We start from the raw sequence: 24,958 nt of genomic DNA, 5'->3' as shown, positions 1-24,958 counted from the left end.
CGCGGGGCCGAGGACGGTGGGCGGCTCCGGCTGTCAGGGCCGCTGCTCCCCTCTCTTCGGGAGAGGGGCTTGGCGGCGTCGCAGCGATGCGGGGCGGCGGCCGGCCGCTGGGGCGGGCCGGGCTGGCGCTGCTCCTCATGGCTGCCGCGGCCTGGGCGGGGAGGAGGCCGCGGCCAGTCGCTCCCGGGGGCCAGCCCCGGCCCAGCGTGGTGCTGGTGGCCTGCGACTCCTTGGTGAGTGTCCAGGTGAGGGAGGGCGGGAGAGCGGCGGTGGCTGTCTCGGCGGTGGCATGTTGCCGGTCCGGGCCTGACTGGGACCTCCGAGGATGTGGCAGCGAGGGCTATGCCCAGGTTACAACCACAGGCTTTCGAAAATAGAGCTGTTTTTTATTCTCTGTCATCTCCACGGGGCGCAGGGCTTTCTTAGAACCATGAGGGCAGGCCTTCACAAGGTAACTTTTGTTATCTAAGCCAACCTCCTCATTCTTCCCTGGAGTGCGCTCTATGTTTTCACCAGGTGCATTACAGTAGTCAGAAACTTATGCATAACCCGTTCCCTTGATCAGCTGTGGTACCTACAGCTTGTCACTGCAACTGGAGGCAGGTGGGGACAGGTCATCGGGACTGTGGGGTAGGGCAGTAATTGACAGAGCAGACCTGCTGCTCCAAATCATAGAATGGTTAGAATTGGAAGGGAGCCTAAAGGCCTGCCCTGGGCAGGGACACCTCCCACCAGCCCAGGTTGCTCCAAGCCCCGGCCAACCTGGCCTTGAACCCCTCCAGGGATGGGGCAGCCACAGCTTCTCTGGGCAACCTGGGCCAGGGGCTCACCACCCTCACACCAAAGAATTTCTTCCCAATATCTCACCTAAATCTCCCCTCTTCCAGAGTAAAAACCATTCCCCCTTGTCCCATGGCTCCCCTCCCTGCTCCAGAGTCCCTCCCCAGCTTTCCTGGAGCCCCTTGAGGGACTGGAAGGGGCTGGAAGGTCTCCCCGGAGCCTTCTCTTCTCCAGGCTGAACCCCCCCAGCTCTCTCAGCCTGTCCTCACAGCAGAGGGGCTCCAGCCCTCCCAGCATCTCCGGGGCCTCCTCTGGCCCCGCTCCAACAGCTCCATGTCCTTCTGCTGTTGGTGCCCCAGCGCTGGAGGCAGCACTGCAGGGGGGCTCTCACAGAGCGGAGCAGAGGGGCAGAATCCCCCCCTCACCCCCCTGCCCACGCTGCTGGGGATGCAGCCCAGGCTGCGGGGGCTTTCTGGGCTACCAGCCCATGTATGCTTTTCTATTGGCTTGAAAAGCAGAAAGGAAAGGAAAAGTCACTGTTGTTCTTATTGTAAATCCTAAGAATGTTAGGTCTCCACAACAGATGAAATGGAGAGTGTCTGTAATAAGAGATGAAATGACAGAGTTAAGCTGTTGGACATCGTGTATTGACTTACTTAGACTTATTATTAAGTATAACAAATATTACAATAAAATTGTTGGGTGAATATCTACAGTTAAAAGGAAACAGTAGGTATGTTTTTATAAATTTCTGGTGGTTTTATTACTGCGACTTATTGATACATTTCTTCTAAACCACAGAGAGGTAGAAAAGATTTTATTTATTTTTTTTCATTCACAAATACTAAGTCTATTCCCTTGTTTACAGTTAAAACAGCACATTTTGTCACCCTTTTCTCACTGTGCTTCTGTCTGCCCACCCAGCATTCTGGAAATGCTTTTATCAAGGTTTTACTTTGGGGAAAGGAAAAGCCTTGGTTTCTCTGCCTCATCTGAGCTCTCGTTCCTGTTAAATCAAACAAAAGCTCCATCGTATTACTTCCAAGGACTCTCACATCTCATCACTTCTCATTCACTGTTGAGAAATCAACACTTGGCACCCAGTCATCTCAGTATGCCATCCTTGACAGCATGGGTAAGGGCACTTGACTTCTTGGCTGCTGCTTGTCATTCTTGGGATAAATTGTTCTGAAGTATTTGGTAAACACATATTATCCTTCTTCAAACCCCTTCTTAAAACGCACGTTTGCTATGATTTACAAGATAAAGCAGTAGCTCCTTACTTACTTTCCTTCCTCTGACTGTATTTATTTTAAGCATATTGTCTCTCTTAACATTCCAAAGTGATGTGTTGTTTTGTAGATTGGAATTTTTCTCCAAATTCTCACCTTTAGTAAAACTATTATTTACCAATAAAACGCCAGATTTATAACAGTTTAGGTTCTGGGACTTCGTCAATGGCCAGTTTGTTTCCAGGTGCTAGCAGAAGCTGCAGACAAATCTTAGTAAGGCTTCTGTATGTCATCTTGTAAACAGGGAGATTCTCATGATTCCCTTATGGGGATTAGCGAGGTAGACCTTACAAAAATGAAAGACAGAATCCCGGATGTTTGTAATGTTCTTTACAAAACCAATTAAGAACAAGGTGCCAGTTCTGAAAAGTATCGTATTTGGTAGTGCACATAAAGGAGAATAAGTTAAAAGAATTGTTGTGCTGGATAAGTTTTTTATGAGATGGATTTGAAGGCAGAAATGGATGAACCATTTTGATTGCATCGCTAGTAGAAAAGAGGAAGAGTGCTGCTATACTGTTGAAACTTACAGGTTTTCTGGGGAAAAAAAAAAGCTTAAGTCCTGCAGGCTGTCACAAGGTAGGGGCTTTGATTTGAAAGTGTGCCTGCCTGTGTCACAGGTGAAGCTGTCTGTGAAAGAACCACACCTGTTTTGTCAAGAGTGATGAAAATTTTCTTCTCAGTGATGCTGGATTGTGTTCGTCCTGCAGAGCAGGGGCGTCTTGCTTGAACAGCCAGCTTTCTGCTCGTGTCACATTGAGTGCTGTGCTTCCCGCAGGGCTTGCTGGTGGAATGTGCCAGTCGGGAATTCAGCTCCTAAACTGCTACTTGAGGATAACTAGGTGATGACAGGCTTTGCTTGCAGTGCAGCTCAAGTTCCTGGATGAAGTGTGCTTGCTTATGTCACTCAGAATAAATTGTGTGGTCTCAGGTACTTCATAACCCGGAAGTCCTACGCAGTTCTTGGAGAGATTTCCAGAAATAGCTGTAGATTCTCAGCCTGTTAAAGAAGCTTCTTTCACTGAATAGACACGTCACCTGTCTGTCCAGTATCGAAAGAATGAACTCTTGTCTCCAGCAGTTCCAACAAACAATATCTTTGTTGGAGAAACTTGTGAATATGTTGTTGACAGGATGACAAATCAGTTGTGTACTTTCTAAGAGCACTTTCAGCCTGAAGTTCCTTTCAAGTTCATATTGCATATTACAGCTTTGTTTCCAGTTTCTCCTGAATGCTTGTTCTAGTTGACATTTGTAGTAGTGTACAAAATCTGGTGATCAGTCTTTTATCATATTCTGATCTCCAGTGGCCTGGTTTACTGCGTAGTCATCCACTGCAGCGTGGTGCTGGGATGCCGCAGTTTGTTCTCTTGGTGCCCAATGAAGTGATTCTCTCTACAACACCATGTTATCCAATAGCATTTTCTGTCAGCAAACAAATGGAGGGAATTGTTTTCTTCTGCGTGCAGTTCCTGCATTGAATTCTAAAGAGTGAAGAAAATGATGTTAGTCTCTGACTACGGACTTAGTACATGAGCAATGGCTGGGTGGCTAGTGAGGTAATGAAGTGCTCATGCTGTAAGGTTAAAATACTTTAAAAAATGCCAGAATAATTCTAACCTTAAAATATTTTCAGTAAATTTTCTATTGTGGAGCACAGTTATGCTGTGCTTAACTCTGCTTTCTGGCTTCTTTCTGAAATGTTGCAGACTGACTATTTGCAGTATTCTTTGTAAATATTCACTTGGACGATGAGTGCCTGCCACTGTGGAATTGTGGTTAATGGAAGCAATAGTAACACAGACTGTAAATTCTTCAGGTTTGCTCTCACTTATCTTTATTTTTTTCTGTTCTCCCACAAATTATTGCAGAAAATTAAGCTAGTAAAACTGAAGTGAAAATTCAGAAACACATCTGCTAATGTGCAGAAACAACATAGTATGAAATAGCAAGTCCTAGATTATCTGATCTGTATTCTTAAATGCTGAAGACAGAAACAAACTATTGTTCTTTCCATGTAAACTTGCCTGTTGTCTCATATAGAAGAATATTATGTTAAATATGTGTTTGTTTCAAACAGTTATTTTCAAAACAAATACAATCTTTGAAAAAATAAATTAATTTTCTTAATTAAAAACTGAGGGTAGCAGTTCTCAGAACCCATGCATCCATCTACCTGTCTTGCTCTAAGCTAATAGCATTTTCCGTTATACTTTGGAGTTTTCACTGTGACTCAAATGTCTGAGAAGTGTTTGTACCTGTTTCAAATGTACCATTATCTAAAGGTGAAATTTCACAGAAGGTAAGGCCTTGGTTCTGCGTCCGTTGAGACTGTGTATGTTCTTTACATTTTGAAGTACATGATCAAAGGTCTTCATCTGAAGCAGTCATTGAAGTTTTTATTATACCTATTCAGTATTAAGAGAAAGCAACTCCCGTAATTCACTGTTGGTCATATCTGCTGATTTTTGGTTATGAGTCAGCAGGAGCAAAGTGGTCATTCAGTTGAATATTTTCTGTTGAAGAGGTAGTATCTCACTAAATAATTGTTTTCAAGATTTCTCACTTAGCAAAGTATTACAGTAAAAGCCACAGTGCAATTTTGTACTTAATGTCATGTAATGATGACTGTTGGCTTCAGCAGACGCCGGGAACCCATTGTGCCAAATGAGGCTCAATGTATGGCATGGATATAGGATTTTTTGTAGGCTTCTGCTGCTGGTAGGCTGCATGTGGCTGCAGGGTTACAAGCAATCATATACCACCTATTTTGCTGTGGTTTCTCATATAGGATCTGTTTTCCCTTTAAAATAATTTGAAGTAACTTGGGAGGATGGTCCATTGCCTACGTATGGTAAGGCATTAGAGGTAAGAAATTGCATGCTGGCATATGTTATGCAGAGGCTGATGTGGTAATTTGTACATTGTCTTTGGAACAAATGAGCCAGTAGCTGGTGAATTTGTAACTAGAGACAACAGTTTCTTCATGAAAAGAGCCAACCAGTAAGTCTGCGGCTGAGCTGAGACAACTTAACTGGACCAAGGAAAGACATACAAGTTACAGGAGAAGACAGTGACCTGAAACAGGACAGTCTACGTGAAACCTGGTTTCATGTCATCATAATTTTGTACAGTAAAAGTACCAATTCAAAATTTTGGGTCTTTTTAAAGTTACTGATTCAAAACTCTATCTAAAGGAAATAGATAAAATAAGGGATCAATAAAGTATTAAAAGGGAAGCACTGCAAACAGCTTTTCATTGGGAGAATAGGCTTCCTTCAGGCTTGCTGATCATTTTTCAAGTCCATAGTTTAAAATAAGTTCACAGAGATGTTGTGTGGAAAAACTTTTAAAAAGAGGAAGAGGATGAGTTCTGAGAAATACGTACCAGTGCACACGTCTGCATCAGGATTCAGACTGACTCCATTTCCTCTTTCGCCATACCTATCCCTGTTAATGTGTCATGCAAGACTACTCCTGCAAGAATTGAAGCTTAGAATATGTATAGCGATAGAAGGGAAGTAATTTTACTATAAAGATGTCCACTTATCTTTTACATTACACTTTTTCATAAGTAATCCATTTTATGTTGATCTAATTAAAGCTTCTGAACACTTTATTTTCCGTACCTAAATGGAATTGGCAACATTTGAGTAATACATGTTCAAGGTAATAAATCCATGAATTAATGCAGGCAATATTTTGGGATAATGCTGTTTACATAGTTTTTCTGTTTGATTACAGGATGGACGCTTGACATTTCATCCAGGAAATCAGACTGTGGATTTGCCTTTCATAAATTTTATGAAAAGATACGGCACAGTCTTTCTCAATGCCTATACCAATTCTCCAATTTGTTGTCCTTCCCGTGCAGGTAGGACCAAGCAAATCATCAGATAAATACTTGCACATGTCAATTTAGACATGTGGTAATGATGGGAAATCTCAAAGGATTGAATTTGGGGGATTTTTTTTAAAATAAGACCCAATTTTTTTAGTTTATGTCTGAATTTATACGGTATTCTCATGTTTGATCCATTTCTCTTTTGTTTTTCATGCTTCTTCCTTTCTTTTTGTTTTTGTTTTTTTTGGGTTTTTTTAATTCTCTTTTTTCCAGCTATATGTGAGCTCTCAAACCTTTGCAAACTTCACTGAAGCTTCAGTATTTTTAAAAAATCTTCAGGATTTGTAGAGAAATTGTCAGTTTGTCTCCAGCAGTGCTGAAGCTGCATTCAGAACTACTCTCCCTTCCCAATACAAAGCTAGTAAATCTCTTTCCTGTTCTCGGGAAGAAATATTAAATAATAACAACTGAATAAATAGGTGGCTGTTAGCACTGTGTTCTGATAATATTTGTTCCAAGTGTTCTGAAAAATACATAATATATCTTTTGGTAGCTTTAATTGAATACTTCAGTATTTTTCTGTACATGACTGTTTCATCAGGATCTGTACTACCATGGCATGTTATTTCTGCAATCGGTAAGAAAATTCCCTGATCTATAGAAAACCTTGATTTTATGATTGCACAGTGCCTGGAAAGAAGACACCTTCTGCGATTTTGGGGATTATTTTAGTAAATGTTGTTATTCATATCGATGATGAAAATGTAAGAGTACTACTTTGTATTCCTTGCTCTACGGGATCACAATGTGGACTTTTTACCTCTAAAATAATAAGACTGATCCCTTCTCAAGTACATTCAACTTAGATTTAGATGGGAAGTACCGCTTACTCGTCAAAAACCATATCCTTTTTTTTCTCTTTCCCCCCAGCTATGTGGAGTGGTCTTTTCACTCATTTGACAGAATCTTGGAATAACTTCAAAGGTCTAGATCCAGGTTATGTAACGTGGATGGATCTCATGGAGAAGCATGGCTACCGTACACAGAAGTTTGGGAAATTGGACTATACTTCTGGACATCATTCAGTAAGGTAATCAGATAAGTTTTCCTGCTGTGAAATTAACAGGAGTGAATAAATCATTTAATGGTCTGGCAGGTGGTTTCTGTGTCTGATTGAAATGGTAGTAGCTTTAATTTAAAAGAACTTGTGTTAGGAACTTGTCAGAGGTCTGTTCTGCAACTTTATGCAGAAGCAAGCTCATCCCATGCAGATGCACTTTGGCTTTTACCTGTAACCAGAAGGTGAATATCAAGACTGTGGTTTTGCCCAACACGAATGAAGGTTATTCTTGATCATTGATTGGTATGGCTCCCTAAGACAAATTTTCATAAACCCTTCTTGCCTTGAGACTTCCTGGCTTTATTATACTAGCAGTGTAGGAAAAGCAGAACAAAGAAACATGTTTGATAATACTTGAAAATTAAATCCAGCATCACAAAACACAAGGTGGTCTTTTTTTTTTTTTTTTTGAAGGCGATATATTTTCAGACTTCTGCTGTACTTCCTATACTGTAAAGCTTTCTTTTTAAAAAAAAAATTACTAGAATTGCAGCAATTTATGAAAAATACTTAAACATTTAGAGACTAACTGCATTATGTTCAAAAAGCAATAAGCATAATGTATCTGGGACTGTTGGGGTGACACATGGTGTCTTCCTTCTGTGTGTTTTTTATGAAGATGCACTATCTCCTTGACTAATAATGATGTCCATTGTTGAAATAATAATGAAGAGTAGCTTTTTCTTTGATATTAAACAGGTTAGATTTACTTAAAATTTCCTCACTTCTGTCACTAAAACAAGCAATCAGACGTTGAAAAGTCACATTAGTAGTTAATAGTATGCTGCTTGTATGCACTGCTTTTGATCTACAAAATAATTTATAAAGCATACCCACTTCAGAATCTGGCCAAAGTAATAATTTACTTTCAAGTTTAGGACTGTCAAAAAGAAAAGAAAGCTTTTTTTCCGTATACCAGTTCTACACTGGAAGTGAAAGATTATTCAAATACAGACTTACAGCAAAAACTTAATGTTTACTTACTTTACCAGACAGCGTACATATTTGTGTACTACTGATGCTTCTCTCTTGTCTCTGTCTGCAGCTCTTCTCAGTAACAGCATCTAAATGTGAACAGATGGGTGTTCAGTCTCTGTTCTTTTGCTTTGAATTTTTTTTTCTGAATTCTGCCTTATTCTTAAGACATTTATTTTTTCTTTCCACTAATAAATAATTATTTGTACAATGTACTAAAAAGTCATCTGCTGTAGTATTATTCTATTCTTTTTGCTTGCTTGTATGAATGTTGGGAAAATTTCCTCTCTGTCAAGACACAACTGAACATTAAGATGAATGCGTACAGATGTTTGTATTATTGTAGTGTAGAGCTGGTTAGTTGTGACTGCCTGAGGCATTCACGCTTTTCAGAAGAGCTTAGTCTTAACAGCGTACTGTAAAGTGCCAGTAACAGACCATTCTTTGAGAAAGCAAAGGGTCAGATTTTGTTCTATGTAATGAAGCAAAAGAGAAACGATTATGTGGGTGCATCATTTCTTAAGCATTTCTAGAATAGATTTTCAGTAAATTGAAATTACCCTACAAAATGAAAATTTTCTGCAGTATTATACAGACCCTTACACTTTTCTCCTGAATCACTTTTGTGCACGGAAGATTCTGTGTTGTCTAAATAGTAAACACTATGCACTCACCCTGCCCTTCCCTGAGATAGAGAAATGTTTTATAACATTGAAATCTGTTTATCTCTAATCTAAAGTCACTCCGGGTTTAAAGAAGAACAGCTCTAAGTAGTTCCAGGAGTTCCTGGCTGTTCATATGATAACTGGAACACAAAGGTGGCACTGAAAAAAGGTTGGTTGCATATAAGTCTCTGGATTCCAGAAGTCTTGCTTTCATTTGCCTGAGCTGAAGACAGGAGGTGAATTCTGGCTTTAGTATGAAGTCCATTACATGGGGAATGCCAAGCTGAACAACAGATTGTCCTTAGTTCTCAAGTTAATTTTATTGTGTAGGAATTAACGCAAAGAAAATGTTAATGTGAGATCATATAGAAGAGGAACATATTTGTTATGTTGGTTAACTTTCTAAGTTTGTTAACCCTGCCAACTCACAATCTCATACCCACAAACGTACTCACAAATACTAGGGTTTGTGTTCAGGTAGTCTGAACAGGATTACTGGCAAGGGATGCAGCAATCATCTTTCCTATTTTCCTGTTGGCTGGCAATCATGAAATGGCACTTTGCATGGGTATTTTACACTCTTTAGGAGTGAAGAGTTGCTGTGGTGTGATATTTTGCCTTGAAATCTTGCTTACTTCAGTCTTCAGGAACATTAGGCTAATAGCCTTTTTGTTTCCTTACTGTGGCTATCTTACTGTATTCTGTTTTTCCGTCGGAATAACGGGAAGAGGAATGGCACACAGAGAGCACGATGACCTGGTTACCATCCTGCTCTCAGGATGCTGCTGACAAGTCATCTGTACAGTGATATTAACACTGACAGTCCCTTCTTCAGAGTGCGTATCTCATTGATGCCATTAGCTATGGATGCACGCCATTGCTTTAACCTTGCTCTTGTACTTATTTTATCTGCTACTCTCTGATTTGAATGGTTCTATTGGTACCATTCTAAATATTTTTGTTCCAAGTCTTCACAGGTGAGAAATAAATTAAGACAATTCAGGGTTTTGCAAAACTGTAGCAGCACCAGTATCAGGAGAGTTACAATTGTGTACTCCGATTTTTCTCATTCTGCCATGTATAGGTTCATCTACTTTAGTGGTAGGGTTCGAGTCTCACAAACAGAAATTACAATGTAACCATATAATCACATCATGTTTGCAGCTCTTGGTCCCATGAGGTTGATTTCTCAGGCACTTCAAAGATAACAGAAAAATACTGAAGTCTATGGTGTTGCAGTTTTTAATTATCTTTTGTCCTAGATCTTCGTCCTGCATTTTAACCAGGTGCAAATTTTTGATACGTTTTTTTCTAACTTTCCCTTCAGTGAAAGTTTGAGATCTGTACTTACTAGGATCAAACCCTTATTATTATTTGAGTAAGCGTGGGTAGGTCTTGAAAATAAATGAAAATAAACACATGGTTAGCCAGCCTTTCTATGCCTACACAAGAGGAATTGGAAAATGGCAGTTTACACAGTTTTCGATGCAAAAAATGAAAACTGCTAATACAATTCCTCAGTCAGAGAAAAATGTGCGTCTCATTCCTAGCATGGCATCTGTGTAGATGTTTAAAAACCTTAAGTAGCCAATTAAGTAATCTATAAATAGCGTAGAAGAGTTATAACAAAGGTTCACATACATTGTGGAGATAACTAAAATGTCCTGCTGTTTAAGTTTCTTGTTGAAAGGGAGACTAGCGAAGGAATATAGAACAGTTCAGCTAGCACAAGATGAGTAGTAGATTCAGTGGAGATCAGCTTGTTCCACAGAAACACAGTGAGCGGTATTACCTCTTTAGAAACTTTTCTTAAGCACATATGTTGTTTCTTTGAACAACAAAATCACCACTGCTCACTGGTCCCATATTTACCTAATAAAAAAAGAATTGTTAACTTCTCTGCTGCAACATTTCAGTTGTGTGACATAAATTGATTTTTCTTTGTCCCAACCTGTTGCAAATAGTGCCTTGCTAACAGAAATCATCTCTGTAAATAAGGAAATTTATGTATCTTAAAAATACATAGTAAAATATACAAGGATCCATTTGAAAGTGACTTACTCATAAGATAATTATTCATAGCTGTGGATTAATGATATTTGGCGAAAATGGCTTCTAGGAAGTGCATACAAAGAAATGCATATTAACAGAGAGAAAGAGCTGGATCTTTAGCCTCCAGACTGTTGAGTACGGGAAGCCTCTGCTCCCTGTCAAAAAGACTCTGTGGGTCTTTTTGAATGTCCCTGGCTGTCTTCACTTAACATTTAAAACAGATGTAGTTACTGACTGTCATGTGATTATTTCCACTTAGGTTAGTAATGATGGTAGTTCATTAAGCTTTATTTTCAGAGTTACATTGACGTATTCCCATTCTTTATTTATCGGCTTTTTTCCATCGTGTGTTTGTTACGGTCTCTGTAGTACTACCTGCTAGCAAAGGAGGTATGATCCCCCTTCATTCCCATTTAAAGTGTTGAAAATTGGATTTCTGAAGGTTTTGAATAATTATCTGTCAAGGATTTGCTCTTTCCTTTTAAATTCAAGGATTTAATTTAGTATTGCGCCCTTTTTCACCTCTCCTCCTGGCCTTTTGAAGACTCTTACTTTGGCATATCTTTTTCTCCTTTTCTGCCTGAGGATTAGTTTTGGTCTTGGATGTGTCAAAACATCTCCTGTGTTGCTCCAGAATGTGGAAAGGGTCTGAAGTGGAGTTTTTTGGGGAGGTTTTTTGAGTTTGGGTTTTTTTTAAACTTGATCCTAACCTCAGTCTGATTGGAGAGTCAGACTGGCCTATGGCCCACATAGTAATTTTTTCTGTGCAAGTCAGTATTGTGATGTTAGATGCAATCTGACAGACCCAGTCCTTTACTGTCACTTCACTTTAATGTGTATGAGATACGATTTCTCTTTAGGCCCTCTAGCTACCTTAATTTGTTCTAATTAATTTGTTTAAGCCTGCTTATCTTGAAAATGTGAGCTTAAACAAGGAGTTAAAACAATATTTAAAATTATTGTTACAGATAATTCCGAATAGTTTTTTCTGGAGGTTAAAAGCACGCCGTTAAAATTTCTATGGGGACAAAACTGGTTAGATCCTCTTTAAACTATAATAATGCTGTGTTTTCATGAAAGTATGCGATCAAACCTTGAGCAGCGTCACATTATCTTTTATAACTTCTTTGTTTATATTGAAATTGCTGTGAACAAAATGTAGTCAAGGTCTTAAATCTTGTTTCCTCCCAGCCCTTGTTTTTGTCAGTTGTGGTGTCATTCAGTCTGGCAAAGGACATCCGCAGCTCAGGTTTCTCAGGGTTTTAGAGAGGCAACAATTGTCATGACATTAGAAAATCTGTTCCAAAAATATTTTATCATTAAAGTGTTGTCTTTTTTTTTTCCCCCACTTCACGCTTTCTCCCTACACTCTTATTCTCAGTTATTCCCTTTTCTTTATAGATTTATCAACTGTATCAAAAGCAATTGTACAAGATAAATCACTCTTACAGATTTTTGTTGTAATTAATAGTGTTTAAAAAATGTTCTAATAGTGTGGTCTAAGAACAGAACTTTGGTTCTAAAGGCAGCCTCTCCAGGCAAGTTATTTCCCACAGGACTTTCTCAAATAACAAAAATCTAAGGCCTGCTTTACCAGATAAGTAGTATATGAATCCAGCCAGAACGGAGAGCAGGGTCAACAACATGGAGATGCTATTTCTAAATGTTATTTTGTTACGAGAGAAGAACGATTCTGACATGAAATTATAATAAATAAGAAAGAAGATTCAGAAGCAGAAAACAGATTGGCTAAAGCTTTGAATATAAAATAGATGCACAATAGCTATTGATCAATTGAGTAACAATTCTCCTTTATGTAGAAATTACAAATAGATGGCAGCTACAAACACAGGGGAAGTTTTTCAGGAATTCGTCACTTTTGACTTGGAGAAAAAGTGGAGAAAATGTTTTCCACTGAGTATTTGTCTTGTGTCTGTATTTTCAGTAACCGTGTAGAAGCCTGGACGAGGGATGTTGACTTCCTGCTCCGGCAAGAAGGGAGACCCATGGTGAAGCTTACTGGTGATAAGACACATGTGAGAGTGATGGAAGCAGACTGGCGGACTACTGATAAAGCAGTAGATTGGATAAAGGAAGAAGCCATTAACCTTACTCAACCATTTGTACTTTACTTGGGACTAAATTTACCACACCCGTATCCATCACCCTATGCGGGAGAAAATTTTGGATCCTCTACATTTTTAACATCTCCCTATTGGCTTGAAAAGGTATGTGAAAATGAAATTTAAATATAGATTTATTTATAACTGTATTTATTTTGAATAGCATTTTATTCGTCATGTGATTTTTCAAGTCGGACCCGTTTTTGATATTTCAGTACACAGTAAGAAAGTACTTGGATGAGATGTTAGATTTTTGGTTTAAGGCTAAGCAAATAGAAATGAATAATTTTCCTCTGTTGTAGGAAAGGGTTTGTTAACAGTAGTCACTGAATCAATAACTAAATTTGTAGTTCAATGGCTAGAAACGTATTAAATGGAGAATGAAATTGTTGCTATATTGTAATTGTTTTTTCAATAATGGTCTGACTTCATTGTTCATAACATTCTGTATTGTGCTTGTTATAAATGATGCTATATGTAGTCATTCTGTCTGAGTTTTATAGTGAGAGATTGACTTTTGCTACAATATGAACCTAAAGCAGTAAGACACAGCAGAACTCTCTCTTTTCTGTTAACTTCTTTTCATGCTACTGTAGCTCTTCCATGTTTTTACCCATTATGTCCATATGTGGAAAGCTAGCAGATAGCACTCTATCCCAAAGAAGCAGTAAATATTTTTGCTCTCCCTTGTGTGGTCTCCACGTGCCATTATCTGTCATAAGAATATTAATGGATTACAACTGCTTAAAGGCAGCATTAAGTTTATCTGCAGCTGAAGAACTGAGAAATAGGTTTGAAAAGACTTTATGCCTATTTCAAAAAAAACCATACATGATTTATATAACTCATTTGGCATTTTCTACTGAGGAACTGCAAAATCTGTTTATTTAGGTGCAACAAAAATACAGGGACTTAGAAAAAAGGATATACAAAGTAAGGTTGAGAGATGTGAATTTCTGTGTAAGATTGAGGGTTTGGGGTTCTTTTCTTCTAGGAATGGTGAGAAGTGGATGGGGAAAAAAACCCTTCATTTGCAAAAAGTAAGATCTAGTTCGGATAGTAAGGACAACTTTCTAGGTGTGAGTTGCTTGGTTAGACATGTCTTGGGAAGTGGGGGTACCTTTTTTCAAGACACAGACAGAATTATTACATCTCTGGCAAATTTTTGTCATCCTTGATCCAGTTAAGAGCACTTAAATTCCATGGTTTGCTGAGGTCCTTTTCATCACTAGATGCACATGCTCAGTTATGTGAACTACATGTTACCATTTATTGACCATTGGCTGATGCTTCTGGAATGTATCTGTGTTTTGGCCACGGAAGAAGTCATCTTTGAAAATGGCAGAGGTCAATCTCATGAAGAAGTTTGAGTGCACAGATGAAGAACGTGAATTAAATTATATGTTTAACAGGGAGCTAGTACAGAACGGAGTATCAACATGGTATGTTTATGAAACCCTGTGTTGCTAATCAGGCGGTCCCCTGTATTTTGCACAAGCTGGCACTTTTTCAGGGCATGTAGCTTCTTTCATAGCTATGAGTTACAACCGACAGACAAAGGGATTATGACTTTGTGAATCCTTAAAACAAGGTTGTAGTCCTGTAGAAAAGGGTTCCGTCTTCTGATGAATTGTGGATGGAGAGGGATACTTTTTGCTCCCATTATATCTTAAGAAACTAACAAATAACCATTTGAGGAGTCTAAAACATGACTTTATGTAGCCAAGGACCTTCAGCCATAGGAAGATGAGTGAAGCAGTCCATGGTTTCTTCTTGTAGCCTATTTTCTATAGCACCTGAGGAAACTTAAGTTTTGGTATGTCTGATTATTCCAAAGCTGGGTTTTGTCTGTATGTTATGGGCACTCTAACTTTTGCTGTCTTACCAACTCTTTAGATGACTTAATACCTCTGCTAGATAACTCAAGAGAGAATATGGGCTGTCGAGGGAGGTGGAGCTTTGTGGGTATTGGAACACGTGGCCGTGACAGCACTGGTGGTCAAAGATGGCATGTGCTTGAGACAGATGCTATGCTAGTAGCTCCTCAGATAGCTCATAGTTATCCATGGCACACCATGAGGCATACCAAATTGGGTCCAGTTTAACTATCAATGATAGTTAAATTGCTGCACCAGTAAACAGGGATGTAATGTTTCTAGGGATAACTTTGGTTGCTATTGTGCTGCCTGGAGCCCCTTGGACAGTGTGTATCAGTTACTTTTCCAGGAACCAGTGTTACCGTAAAATCTGGTTAAAGGGAAACCCTCTAAGACTTGTTTTGCGTTTTAGAAGGTAGGCGTTTTTTATTGCAGTGCTGGATGTGTGTGGGATCGTTCCTCCTAGCGTGCATACTGTATGTTAAACAGAACACAGTTTTTATTAGGCTATCACATACATATGCATTTTGACGTCCGGGAATGGTTATCATATTCACTCAAATTCTTGGAACTCATTTACACAGTCCCCTCCTATAGAACGCATGCATGGTTGAGTCGTGGTTGTCCCTCTGGTGGTCCGCAGTGGTCGTAGACCCCAAAACTTGCGGTGACTGCTTGGTGCACTCGGTCCATCTAGCCATGCATGGTTTTTCTTTGGCTTGACATATGTTTTGGTGGTTAGTTTCTTCAGTCTGTTCCCGTTCCTAGGTACCTGCCTTATTCTTGACCCTGCTCTGGCAAGGGGGTTGGACTAGATGATCTCCAGAGGTCCCTTCCACCCCTACCATTCTGTGATTCTTAACTAACCAGCTGTGAAACTCATAACTTCTCCTATTAGTCATGCTGTCTTACATTAATGGCACTACTGATTTATAACTTACAAGAACTTTGCTGAACTACCAGGTTACCTTTATTCGTTGGCTTTAGTCTGATATCACCAGTGCTGCCTGTGTTTGGGGCCAACCCAGGAGTGGATCTGTGGCTGCAGCCCTGGGAACGTGCTGCTGCACAGGCACCAGAGCTGCTGTGCCACGATCTAGGCCTCAGATCTGTTTGTTAGAGAGATTTTCAGAGGTAAATGAGAGCAACAGCTGTGGTTTTATTTAATAAACTTAAGTTTTCCATACTGAGATTACAGCTCTGTTTTGTGGTAATTTGTGCTTTAAATCTGCAATATAGAAGTAATTAACTGTGTTAAATGCACACAGAATCACAGAATCTTCATGGTTGGAAAGGACCCTTAAGATCATCACGTCCAACCAAACAACCTACAGTCTCTGCCACTAGAGCATGCCCTGAAGTGCCACATCTGGTCGTTTCTTAAACACCTCTAGGGCTGGTGACTCAACCCCCTCCCTGGGCAGGCTGTTCCAGTGCCTGACCGCTCTTTCGGTAAAGTAATTCTTCCTGATATCTAACCTAAACCTCCCCTGCCGCAGCTTCAGCCCATTTCCTCTGGGCCTGTCATTATTCACCTGGGAGAAGAGGCCAACCCCCACCTCTCTGCACCCTCCTTTCAGGGAGCTGTAGAGGGCAATGAGGTCTCCCCTCAGCCTCCTCTTCTCCAAGCTAAACATGCCCAGCTCCCTCAGCCTCTCCTCAGATGCCCTGGTCTCCAGACCCCTCGCCAGCCTGGTCGCTCTCCTCTGGACACGCTCCAGCACCTCAATGTCCCTCTTGTACAGAGGGGCCCAGAACTGAACACAGCACTCGAGGTGAGGCCTCACCAGCGCCGAGTACAGAGGCACCATCACTTCCCTGCTCCTGCTGGCCACGCTATTCCTGATACAAGCCAGAATGCTGTTGGCCTTCTTGGCCACCTGGGCACACTGCTGGCTCATGTTAAGCTGGCTCCACCAGCACCCTCAGGTCCTTTTCTGCTGGGCAGCTTTCCAGCCACTCTTCCCCAAGCCTGTAGCGTTGCTTGGGGTTGTTGTGACCGAAATGCAGGACCCGGCACGTGGCCTTATTAAACCTCATACGGTTGGCCTTGGCCCATGGATCCAGCCTGTCCAGGTCCCTCTGTAGAGCCTTCCTACCCTCCAGCAGATCAACGCTCCCAGCTAGTTTGGTGTCATCTGCAAACTGACTGAGGGTGCACTCAATCCCCTCATCCAGATCATTGATAAAAATATTAAACAAAACCGGCCCCAAAACCGAGCCCTGAGGGACACCACTGGTGAGTGGCCGCCGAGAGGATTTCACCCCATTAATCCCAACTCTCTGGGCACGGCCATCCAGCCAGTTTTTAACCCAGCGAAGAGTACGCTTGTCTATGCCAGGATTCGCCAGCTTCTCCAGGAGAAGGCTGTGGGGGATGGTGTCAAAGGCCTTACCAAAGTCCAGACAGACGACGCCCACAGCCTTCCCCGCATCCAGAAGGTGGCTCACATGGTCATAGGAAGAGATCAGGTTGGCTCAGCAGGACCTCCCTTTCCTAGAGCCATGCTGGCTGGCCCTGACCCCTTGGCTGCCCTGCACTTGCCGTGAGAGCTCACTCAAGATGATCCTCTCCATGATCTTTCCTGGTACTGAGGTCAGGCCGACAGGCCTGTAGTTCCCCGGATCCTCCTTCCGACCCTTCTTGTAGATGGGTGTCCCATTAGCCACCCTCCAGTCATCTGGTACCTCCCCTCTTGACCAAGACTGTTGATAACTGATGGAGAGGGGCTTGGTGAGCTCTCCCGCCAGCTCCCTGAGTACTCTTGGGTGAAGCCCATCCGGCCCCATCGACTTGTGTGCGTCTAGGTGCAGAAGCAGATCATTGACTGCTTCCTCCTGGATTATGGGTGGGTTGTTCTGCTCTCCATCCTTATCTCCCAGCTCAGGAGGCTCTGAGCACCCTGGGGACAGCTGGTCTGACTGTTGAAGATGGAGGCAAAGAAGCCATTAAGGATCTCAGCCTTCTCCTCCTCATTGGTTGCAACTTCCCCCCTGTTGAGCTCCAGCTGGGCTTTTGCCTTCCTAATTTTCTCTCTGTATAACCTAACGAGATCTCTGTACTCCTCCTGAGTTGCCTGTCCCTTCTTCCAAAGGTGGTAAACCCTCCTTTTATTCCTAAGTCCCAGCAGAAGTTCCTTATTCATCCAGGCTGGCCATTTTCCCCGCCCTTTAGACTTGCGACGCTTGGGGACAGCCTGCTCCTGGGCCTTTAAGATTTCCTTCCTGGACCCCTTTGCCCTTCAGGACAAAGTCCTGAGTCCCCCAAGGGACTCTCTCAACCAGTGTCCTGAACAAGTCAAAGTCCGCCCTCCGGAAGTCCAAGGTGGAGGTTTTGCTAACCCCCCTCCTTACATCGCTACGAATTGAAAACGTGACCATTTCATGATCACTAAACCCCAGACGACCTCCGACCACCACATCTCCCACTAGTCCTTCTCTCTTTGTGAGCAGTAGGTCTAGCGAGACACCTCCCCTGGGAGGCTCCCCTACCAGTTGTCTCAGGGAGTTCTCTTCCATGCACTCAAGGAACCTCCGAGCCTGCCTGCTCTCTGCTGTGTTGTATTTCCAGCAGATACCCGGCAGGTTGAAGTCCCCAACCAGAACAAGGGCTGGCGATGGCGAGACTTCAGCCAGCCACTTACAGAAGACTTCATCTGTCTCCTCATGCTCGTTGGGTGGTCTGTAGCATACTCCCAGCACAACATCTCCCTTATTTGCCTTCCCCTTCGTCCTTACCCATAAACACTCGACTTTACCATCACTGGAATCTAGCTCCACACAATCAAAACATTCCCTAATGACCAGAGCCACACCCCCGCCTCTCCTTCCTTGCCGTCCTTGCAGCACTTAAGGGAATACTTCCAAGTATGACTGCCTAGGTTAAATATATGTCAAACTTTGAGGCTCTAAAGGTGGTAATGCAGCACACAATATCTGTGAGCATGCCAATTTGAATATTCAAATCCAGCATTATTTGTAATTGATTGCCTCCTACTTTTTAGTTTCAAACTGATCTTACACTTCTTTATAACTAAATGGATTGACATGTGTGGAAACAAATAGAAAAGTATTAGAAAGTTTGACATTTGACTTTTTTTATCAAGATGTCAAGACTTGTCATCCACTGTCCTGGAGACCTTCCCAGACTAAGTAAATTTCCATGTTGTTCTGTAGGCTCACATAATACCCTAACTTTTTGATACATAGGGTTTATAGTTATCCTGTAGTTAATGAGACACTATGCCAATACTTGCTCTAGAGTACAGTCCTAGAAGGTTGCTCTGTGGTGTCTCTCTTAAAAAAAGGCATCAGCTGGTAGAGCACGTGTTTCTGGCTCCTAGCCTTAGTTTCTAGCTGATTTTTATAGCACTCTCAAAATGACTTGATACCTGTGGAAGCAGAGGGGAAGTATGGAGGAGGTAGCAGCACCATGTAACAGATAAGCAGCTGGTGTTTCCTGGACCACAAATTGAGAACTGTGAATTTATGCTTAAAAGTTTTAAATTAAATCTGTTTTTTTTAAAAAAATATTTAATTCAGTTGCTAAAGTAATGTTGATTTTCTCTTATTTTTAGGTAACTTATGAAGCTATTAAAATACCCAAGTGGTCTTCTTTTTCAGAGATGCATCCAGTAGACTATTACTCATCTTACACCAAGAATTGCACAGGAGAGTTTACAAAGCAAGAAGTGAGAAATATTAGAGCATTTTATTATGCGATGTGTGCGGAGACAGATGCTATGCTGGGTAGGTAATGTTTTGTTATACAGTGAGTTTTCGTGTTCTGACTTCTTTAATAAAATGCTGATTGGGGTGGTCTTCTGGGAAAAAAATAAAACACAATTTAGATTTGGGAGTAAAGCACATGGGTGTTGCTTAATCAGTCTATATGATAAATAACTGGATAGCTTTTAAGGCTATTGCAAGGTGAATTCAGAGCACTTTGAAAAGTAATCACAATCACCAGTGAGAGACCCTGTAAAAGCCCAGTTACTGCAGCAAAATGTTACTGGACCCATGTGGAACTAAAGAGGAACTAAATACTCTTTGATTAAGTGCTAACTGAAATAATGGAAACGGTTGTGAAGGGGACAGGCCAGCAAAGCAAAGCTGGAAGCAAAGATAAATTTTAGGGCATAAGCAGTTTCCTCAGAGGTTGATTTCAAATGCATAGAGTGGATGACAGCTATTAACACCTAGAGTAAACAGGAAAGTTACCTTTAAAGTCTATCTTAGCAGCATATTATTGAAAGTTAAGAAGAAGAAAAAAAAAACCCCTAATTAGGCATTCAGTATTTTTCCTAGTTTGCAGTAAGGTCTATATACATAAAAATTACAATGCCAGTTTGTCTTCATTTACAGTGTTTTATTTCTTAATTTGAAAAGTGACCATGAAAGAACAAGAATTTCCTTGCATTCTAATATTAAATTCATTAATAAATAAGCTGATATTTTTAGCAATGTTAGTGTGATAAAGTAGTTTAAAAGACAAAGAATGACTCTTGCACATTTTATGAAAGAAAAGAGATTGACGGCAGCCTGACGGTTTTAGGAAAATGAAGGTACTGCAAAGTATCTGTGCTGGGGTTTAATTTGGTAATGTCTCTTATGTTTTTAACTAGTCTATTTAAGCAAGGATCATCTTAGTGTTTTAACATTAAAGATGTGTAAGTTTGCTTTGTTACCGACTTCATTGATCTTGGCCCTGTCTCCGTTGCACAGATGTATGTGCAGGGGCCTCCTGTGGGGGTACAGGCACAGGAAGGAGAGACTTCCACTGGTTATGTGTAAGGTGGGTACTGCCAAGAGTCCTTCACCCTAAATGTAGTGTCAGGGCGTGTGCTGTCCTATTTTACTGCCGTTGAAATAACTATTATTAGTTACGCTAGAAATTAAACAGAAGTGACTGTAGCAAAAACGCAGCTTGTCCTGTGGTGCCTCCTTGCCTTTTGAAATTGTTATGGTTGTTGTTTAGTGCCCTCCACGCTTCATTGGGAGCCAAACCCCTGCAACTCATTGACGACTGTGCATTATTCTGGGCTGAGTGCTTTGAGCTCTGCCTTCCGTGGCAGGGAGAGGAGTTTCCAACCCTCCATCTAGGATTCCTCAGGGTTTGCATGCTGCTTTGCAGGTACAGAAGTCGGAAGGAATATTTTGAAGGTATCCTTTTCAGTATCTTTTTCTTGTTACAGGTGAGGTGATTTCAGCTCTGAGAGATACTGGGCTTCTTAAAAAAACAGTCGTTATATTCACGGCAGATCATGGAGAACTTGCTATGGAACACCGGCAGTTCTATAAAATGAGCATGTATGAAGGAAGTTCCCATGTTCCTCTCTTAGTTATGGGGCCAGGCATAAAAGAACAGCAGCAAGTACCAGATGTGGTATCTCTTGTGGATATATATCCTACTATGCTTGGTGAGTTAAGTAATTTCAAACTGAAATTTTTTTCACAGTTACTATTATTATTATGCATTTGTATTATAGTCAGAATTACGTATCTATTTGGTGAGGCAATGTAGTAACACAACAGGAGATAACAGTTTATCTGTGGAGCATACATACAGACTTAATACAAAATGCAAAAAAATGGATGTAAAAATTAAATGAAGGAGCTGATGATGTTCCTTAGTAGTGTTACTGTCATCAGCACAATTACAGTGAATTATTATATATAGGATTATTTGGGGTTTATCACCTTTTTATTTTTTTATAACAATCAGATGTATTTTAGATACAGTTTAGGTTCAGTGACTGCAATTAATACTATTGCTGGTTTAGGATGATAGAAGACACATCCCTTTTTCATTTGTTCAAATGCAGTAAGTATTTGTTCAAGTTTTTAGCCCGCACACTGGGTGCTACGGGGTTTACATGTTACAGGTCTTCCTAGTGCTTAGTCAAATGCTGGCCTTTTTATTTACTCAAGGAAGAACCACGGATTAAAGACAGGTATATATGCTGTGAAAACAGACGAGTAAAAGGAAGATATGTGCTGGTGAAGGAAAAAGCCACTTGTGGGCAATGTGTATGCACTGAGTATCACCACGCGGCATAGAACTGAGGATAAAATACTACCACAGTGCACACAGCTGCACGGTGTGAAATGGGAAGTGTTGAGTTTTGAATGACTGTATGCTATGTTCTGTAGGGTGATTAAAAATAGCAGTACTGTCATACCCCATTTTTAGGACGTGCCAAAGTTTAGGTAACATCCCTGGGATTCTCAGCTGTGTTTTTCAGAATGGCCCTGAGAGATCCTTGTGGCCTCTTAATATTGAGCTGATCTTTGGGAGCTAGAGACACTTGTGATGTAAATTGATGCTGCGGAGCTTATTCAAGTTACAGCATCTTCCAGGGGGCATCAAGTAGGCTATACAGTCATCCAGTGTTTTCCATACACACTGTGTTGATGCCACCTCTGATACCATCTTTATCTCCAGCCCTACCAGAGAAACAAGTGGCTCTGTTCCTCAGTTTCCCCAACAGTTATAGATGGTAACTGTAATGACCACCTTCCATAAAGTGTTTTGTAATTCCGTGATGAGGAATGCTAGACAGGAGCTTAAAACCGTTATTATCAAAGAAATGAATGGTTAGGCCATGTTGGATATGGAGCTTGTAGAGGCCTTTCATGTTATGACAGTCTCTTTCTCCTGCCTGACGTGGTCAGAGCAGAAGGGAAGGGTATAAACCCATGATTTAAAAAAATAAAAAAGCACCACCCATCACTGGAGGCTATCGCAATTGTTTTTAGCAAATGTCTGTTAATGATTGACTTAGACATAGCTGATACTGCTGTGGATCAAGATGGTGGGCAGCCGACCTTGGAAAGTTCCTTAAGGTTTTTTATTATTATTTGTGTATCTTGGCGTTCCTGGGTTCTACAAGGAGAACAATTAGGAGTACATGTTTTATTATTGTAATAAAATTTGTGTGACACCTGTAGTGTTATGTTGGGTTTTTTTAGTCACAGTAACCGCAGTAGCATTTTGACTTTGTATATCTTTGCTTAGATATAGCAAGAATTCCTGTCACACAGAACCTTAGTGGACATTCTCTGATGCCGCTGCTTTGTGGAAAGGCTGAAAATGAAGTCTCACCCAGAGGGCCACGGCCCTCATGGGTGTTGAGTGAGTTCCACGGATGCAATGTGAATTCTTCCACGTACATGCTTCGAACTGGCAAATGGAAATATATCGCGTACTCAGATGGCCGTTCAGTACTTCCACAACTGTTTGGTATGTTACAGCTTTTATGTCCTAACTCACTGAATAGTTTACTTAAATACAAATTGGCTCTTAACTGACTTTTTGTTTGTTACAGACCTTTCTGATGACGCAGATGAGCTAACAAACGTTGCCGTGAAATTCCCAGTAATTGTACATTCCTTGGACAAAATACTCCGCTCTATAGTAAATTACCCAAAGGTCTCCTCTTCTGTTCAGGAGTATAACAAAAGACAGTTTATCATTTGGAAACAAAGTTTGGGGCAGAATTACTCAAATGTTATTGCCAACCTTAGGTGGCATCAAGACTGGTTAAAGGAACCACAAAAATACGAGAATGCAATTGACAAGTGGCTTGGTCAAAGTGAATAAATAAAAACAACCTAGCTTTCATACAACTGGGGATATGAAAACATTCTGCATTTGTAATGTTATGATGTATTTCAAGTGTTCGAATTAGTCTTATATAAGCTATTGAAAGCCAAGATGCCTGAACAATTACCACTTTGTGTTAGAAACCCAAAAGCATTTTATATAACTAGCCAGCAAAACAAATCTAGATTTTTACGTGTTATAATTCTGTAACACCTATGTATACATAGGAAGAATAGTGCATAAGTACTGACTGTGTGTGTGGAATATTTAGGTTGTTGCAAAAATGCAGACTATTAAGCATTAGAACTCAACAGGAATTTCCATTTCTAAGGACAGACTGAAGCAAGGGTTATAGAATTTAGTGTAGTGTAGTGAAATGTGCTGGAGCCCGCTTACCATCAAGAAGGATTTTAAGTCCACAATGAGTACATATTCATCCATTTTAAAGAAGCTATAGTGGTTAAACTGTAATCAAAAAGTTAACAACTAGTATTGGTCTGAACTTAGATGCAGTTTATTCAAGTACTTACTATGTCAGCGTTCCTTTTTTATACGTGACTGACTCTCCATCTTCTCAAGATCTGCCTTCTGATCTCTTGCTTTTGGATCTGGTGCTTGTCACTCCTTGCTGTTTAAAATTTCATAATACGCATAGGCTACTAATTGAGCATGTGTGCAAGTGAAGCGGAATCTGGTCTCTGGTCACCGTCAGAAATTTTAAAAAAGACAACAAACAAACAAACAAACAAAAAACCCTCTGACAAACGCGAGTAGAGCAGCTCTCTGAGAAGGCACAGTGTGATTTGCATAGCATAAAATGAAAACTGCTTGAATAGGTCTCGTTACACAGCTAGATTCTGCAGGCAAATGTTTTAATGCACGTCAATGAGTGGAGGACTGGAACCGGCAATGTACACAGAGGAGATGCAATTGAATCTTGCAGAAAAAGTCCACATAAAAATACTATTATTACATTTTTCCAGGGATGTGATAAGAAAACAAAACAGTTTTGGAAGAAGGTAAGGTTTAGCTAGTAATTCTTCTGCTTAAGGAACAATGTAATTGTAGCAGCACTTATGATTTTGCTTATTCTTGATCACAATTGTTGCTGCTATAGTAACAACTCAGGATGACATTATACTTCATACCTAAACGCTTTCTGGAATCTGTAGTGAAATACTCAGCAGTGGCAGTAAGCCAGTAAAAACAAACATGAAATTTACGTGTCTGTTCTGATGGCGAAGCACTCTACGTGCATTTCGTAAACTACTTACCACCACACTAGAATTAGGTACCCGTTTGTGAATAATTTGTCTGGTTTATTTTTTTGTGTTCATAGAACATTAAGGCTAACCTTGTACTACATACCGCTATGGTAGCTTTTTGAGGGCAAGGAACAAATTAATAGTTAAACCTTCAAACAATGTGGCACGAAATAATTTCCACAAAAAACATATCTTAGCAGTGTGATGTTAAACAGCTGCATGAGAAAATAAAATGAATATATCCATATGAAGGCTCATTCAGCAGGGAAAAGAATAAATAAATTGATCACTTTCCAGAGGTCTGGACAGAACGCAGTACTTTGTACAGAATACAGCAAAATAAAATTATGGTGAACTGGA

The 24,958-nt window shown here is 40.6% G+C and overlaps 1 protein-coding gene across 5 annotated transcripts; it reads left to right on the top strand.

Moving 5' to 3' along the window:
- Positions 1–86: 86 nt before the first annotated feature.
- ARSK (arylsulfatase family member K) lies at positions 87–24,958 on the top strand. 5 transcript variants are annotated; one of them, XM_063320355.1, is made up of 9 exons: positions 87–233; positions 1,649–1,915; positions 5,817–5,946; positions 6,847–7,006; positions 12,674–12,956; positions 19,306–19,477; positions 20,923–21,147; positions 22,746–22,970; positions 23,056–24,958. In XM_063320355.1, exons 1-9 carry the CDS (start codon positions 87–89, stop codon positions 23,328–23,330), a joined length of 1,884 nt encoding a protein of 627 aa, XP_063176425.1. In that variant the 3' UTR covers positions 23,331–24,958. The 5 variants fall into 5 exon arrangements, with proteins under 5 accessions (XP_063176425.1, XP_063176424.1, XP_063176423.1 ...); XM_063320351.1 differs by lacking the exon at positions 87–233 and adding an exon at positions 286–350 and having other exon boundaries at positions 1,705–1,915; XM_063320352.1 differs by lacking the exon at positions 87–233 and adding an exon at positions 432–451 and having other exon boundaries at positions 1,705–1,915.

Source organism: Chroicocephalus ridibundus, chromosome Z (assembly GCF_963924245.1).
Source record: "Chroicocephalus ridibundus chromosome Z, bChrRid1.1, whole genome shotgun sequence".
NCBI lineage: Eukaryota > Metazoa > Chordata > Aves > Charadriiformes > Laridae > Chroicocephalus > Chroicocephalus ridibundus.
The sequence above is the reverse complement of the archived record's forward strand: the minus strand, read 5'-3'. Positions and strand labels throughout refer to the sequence as shown.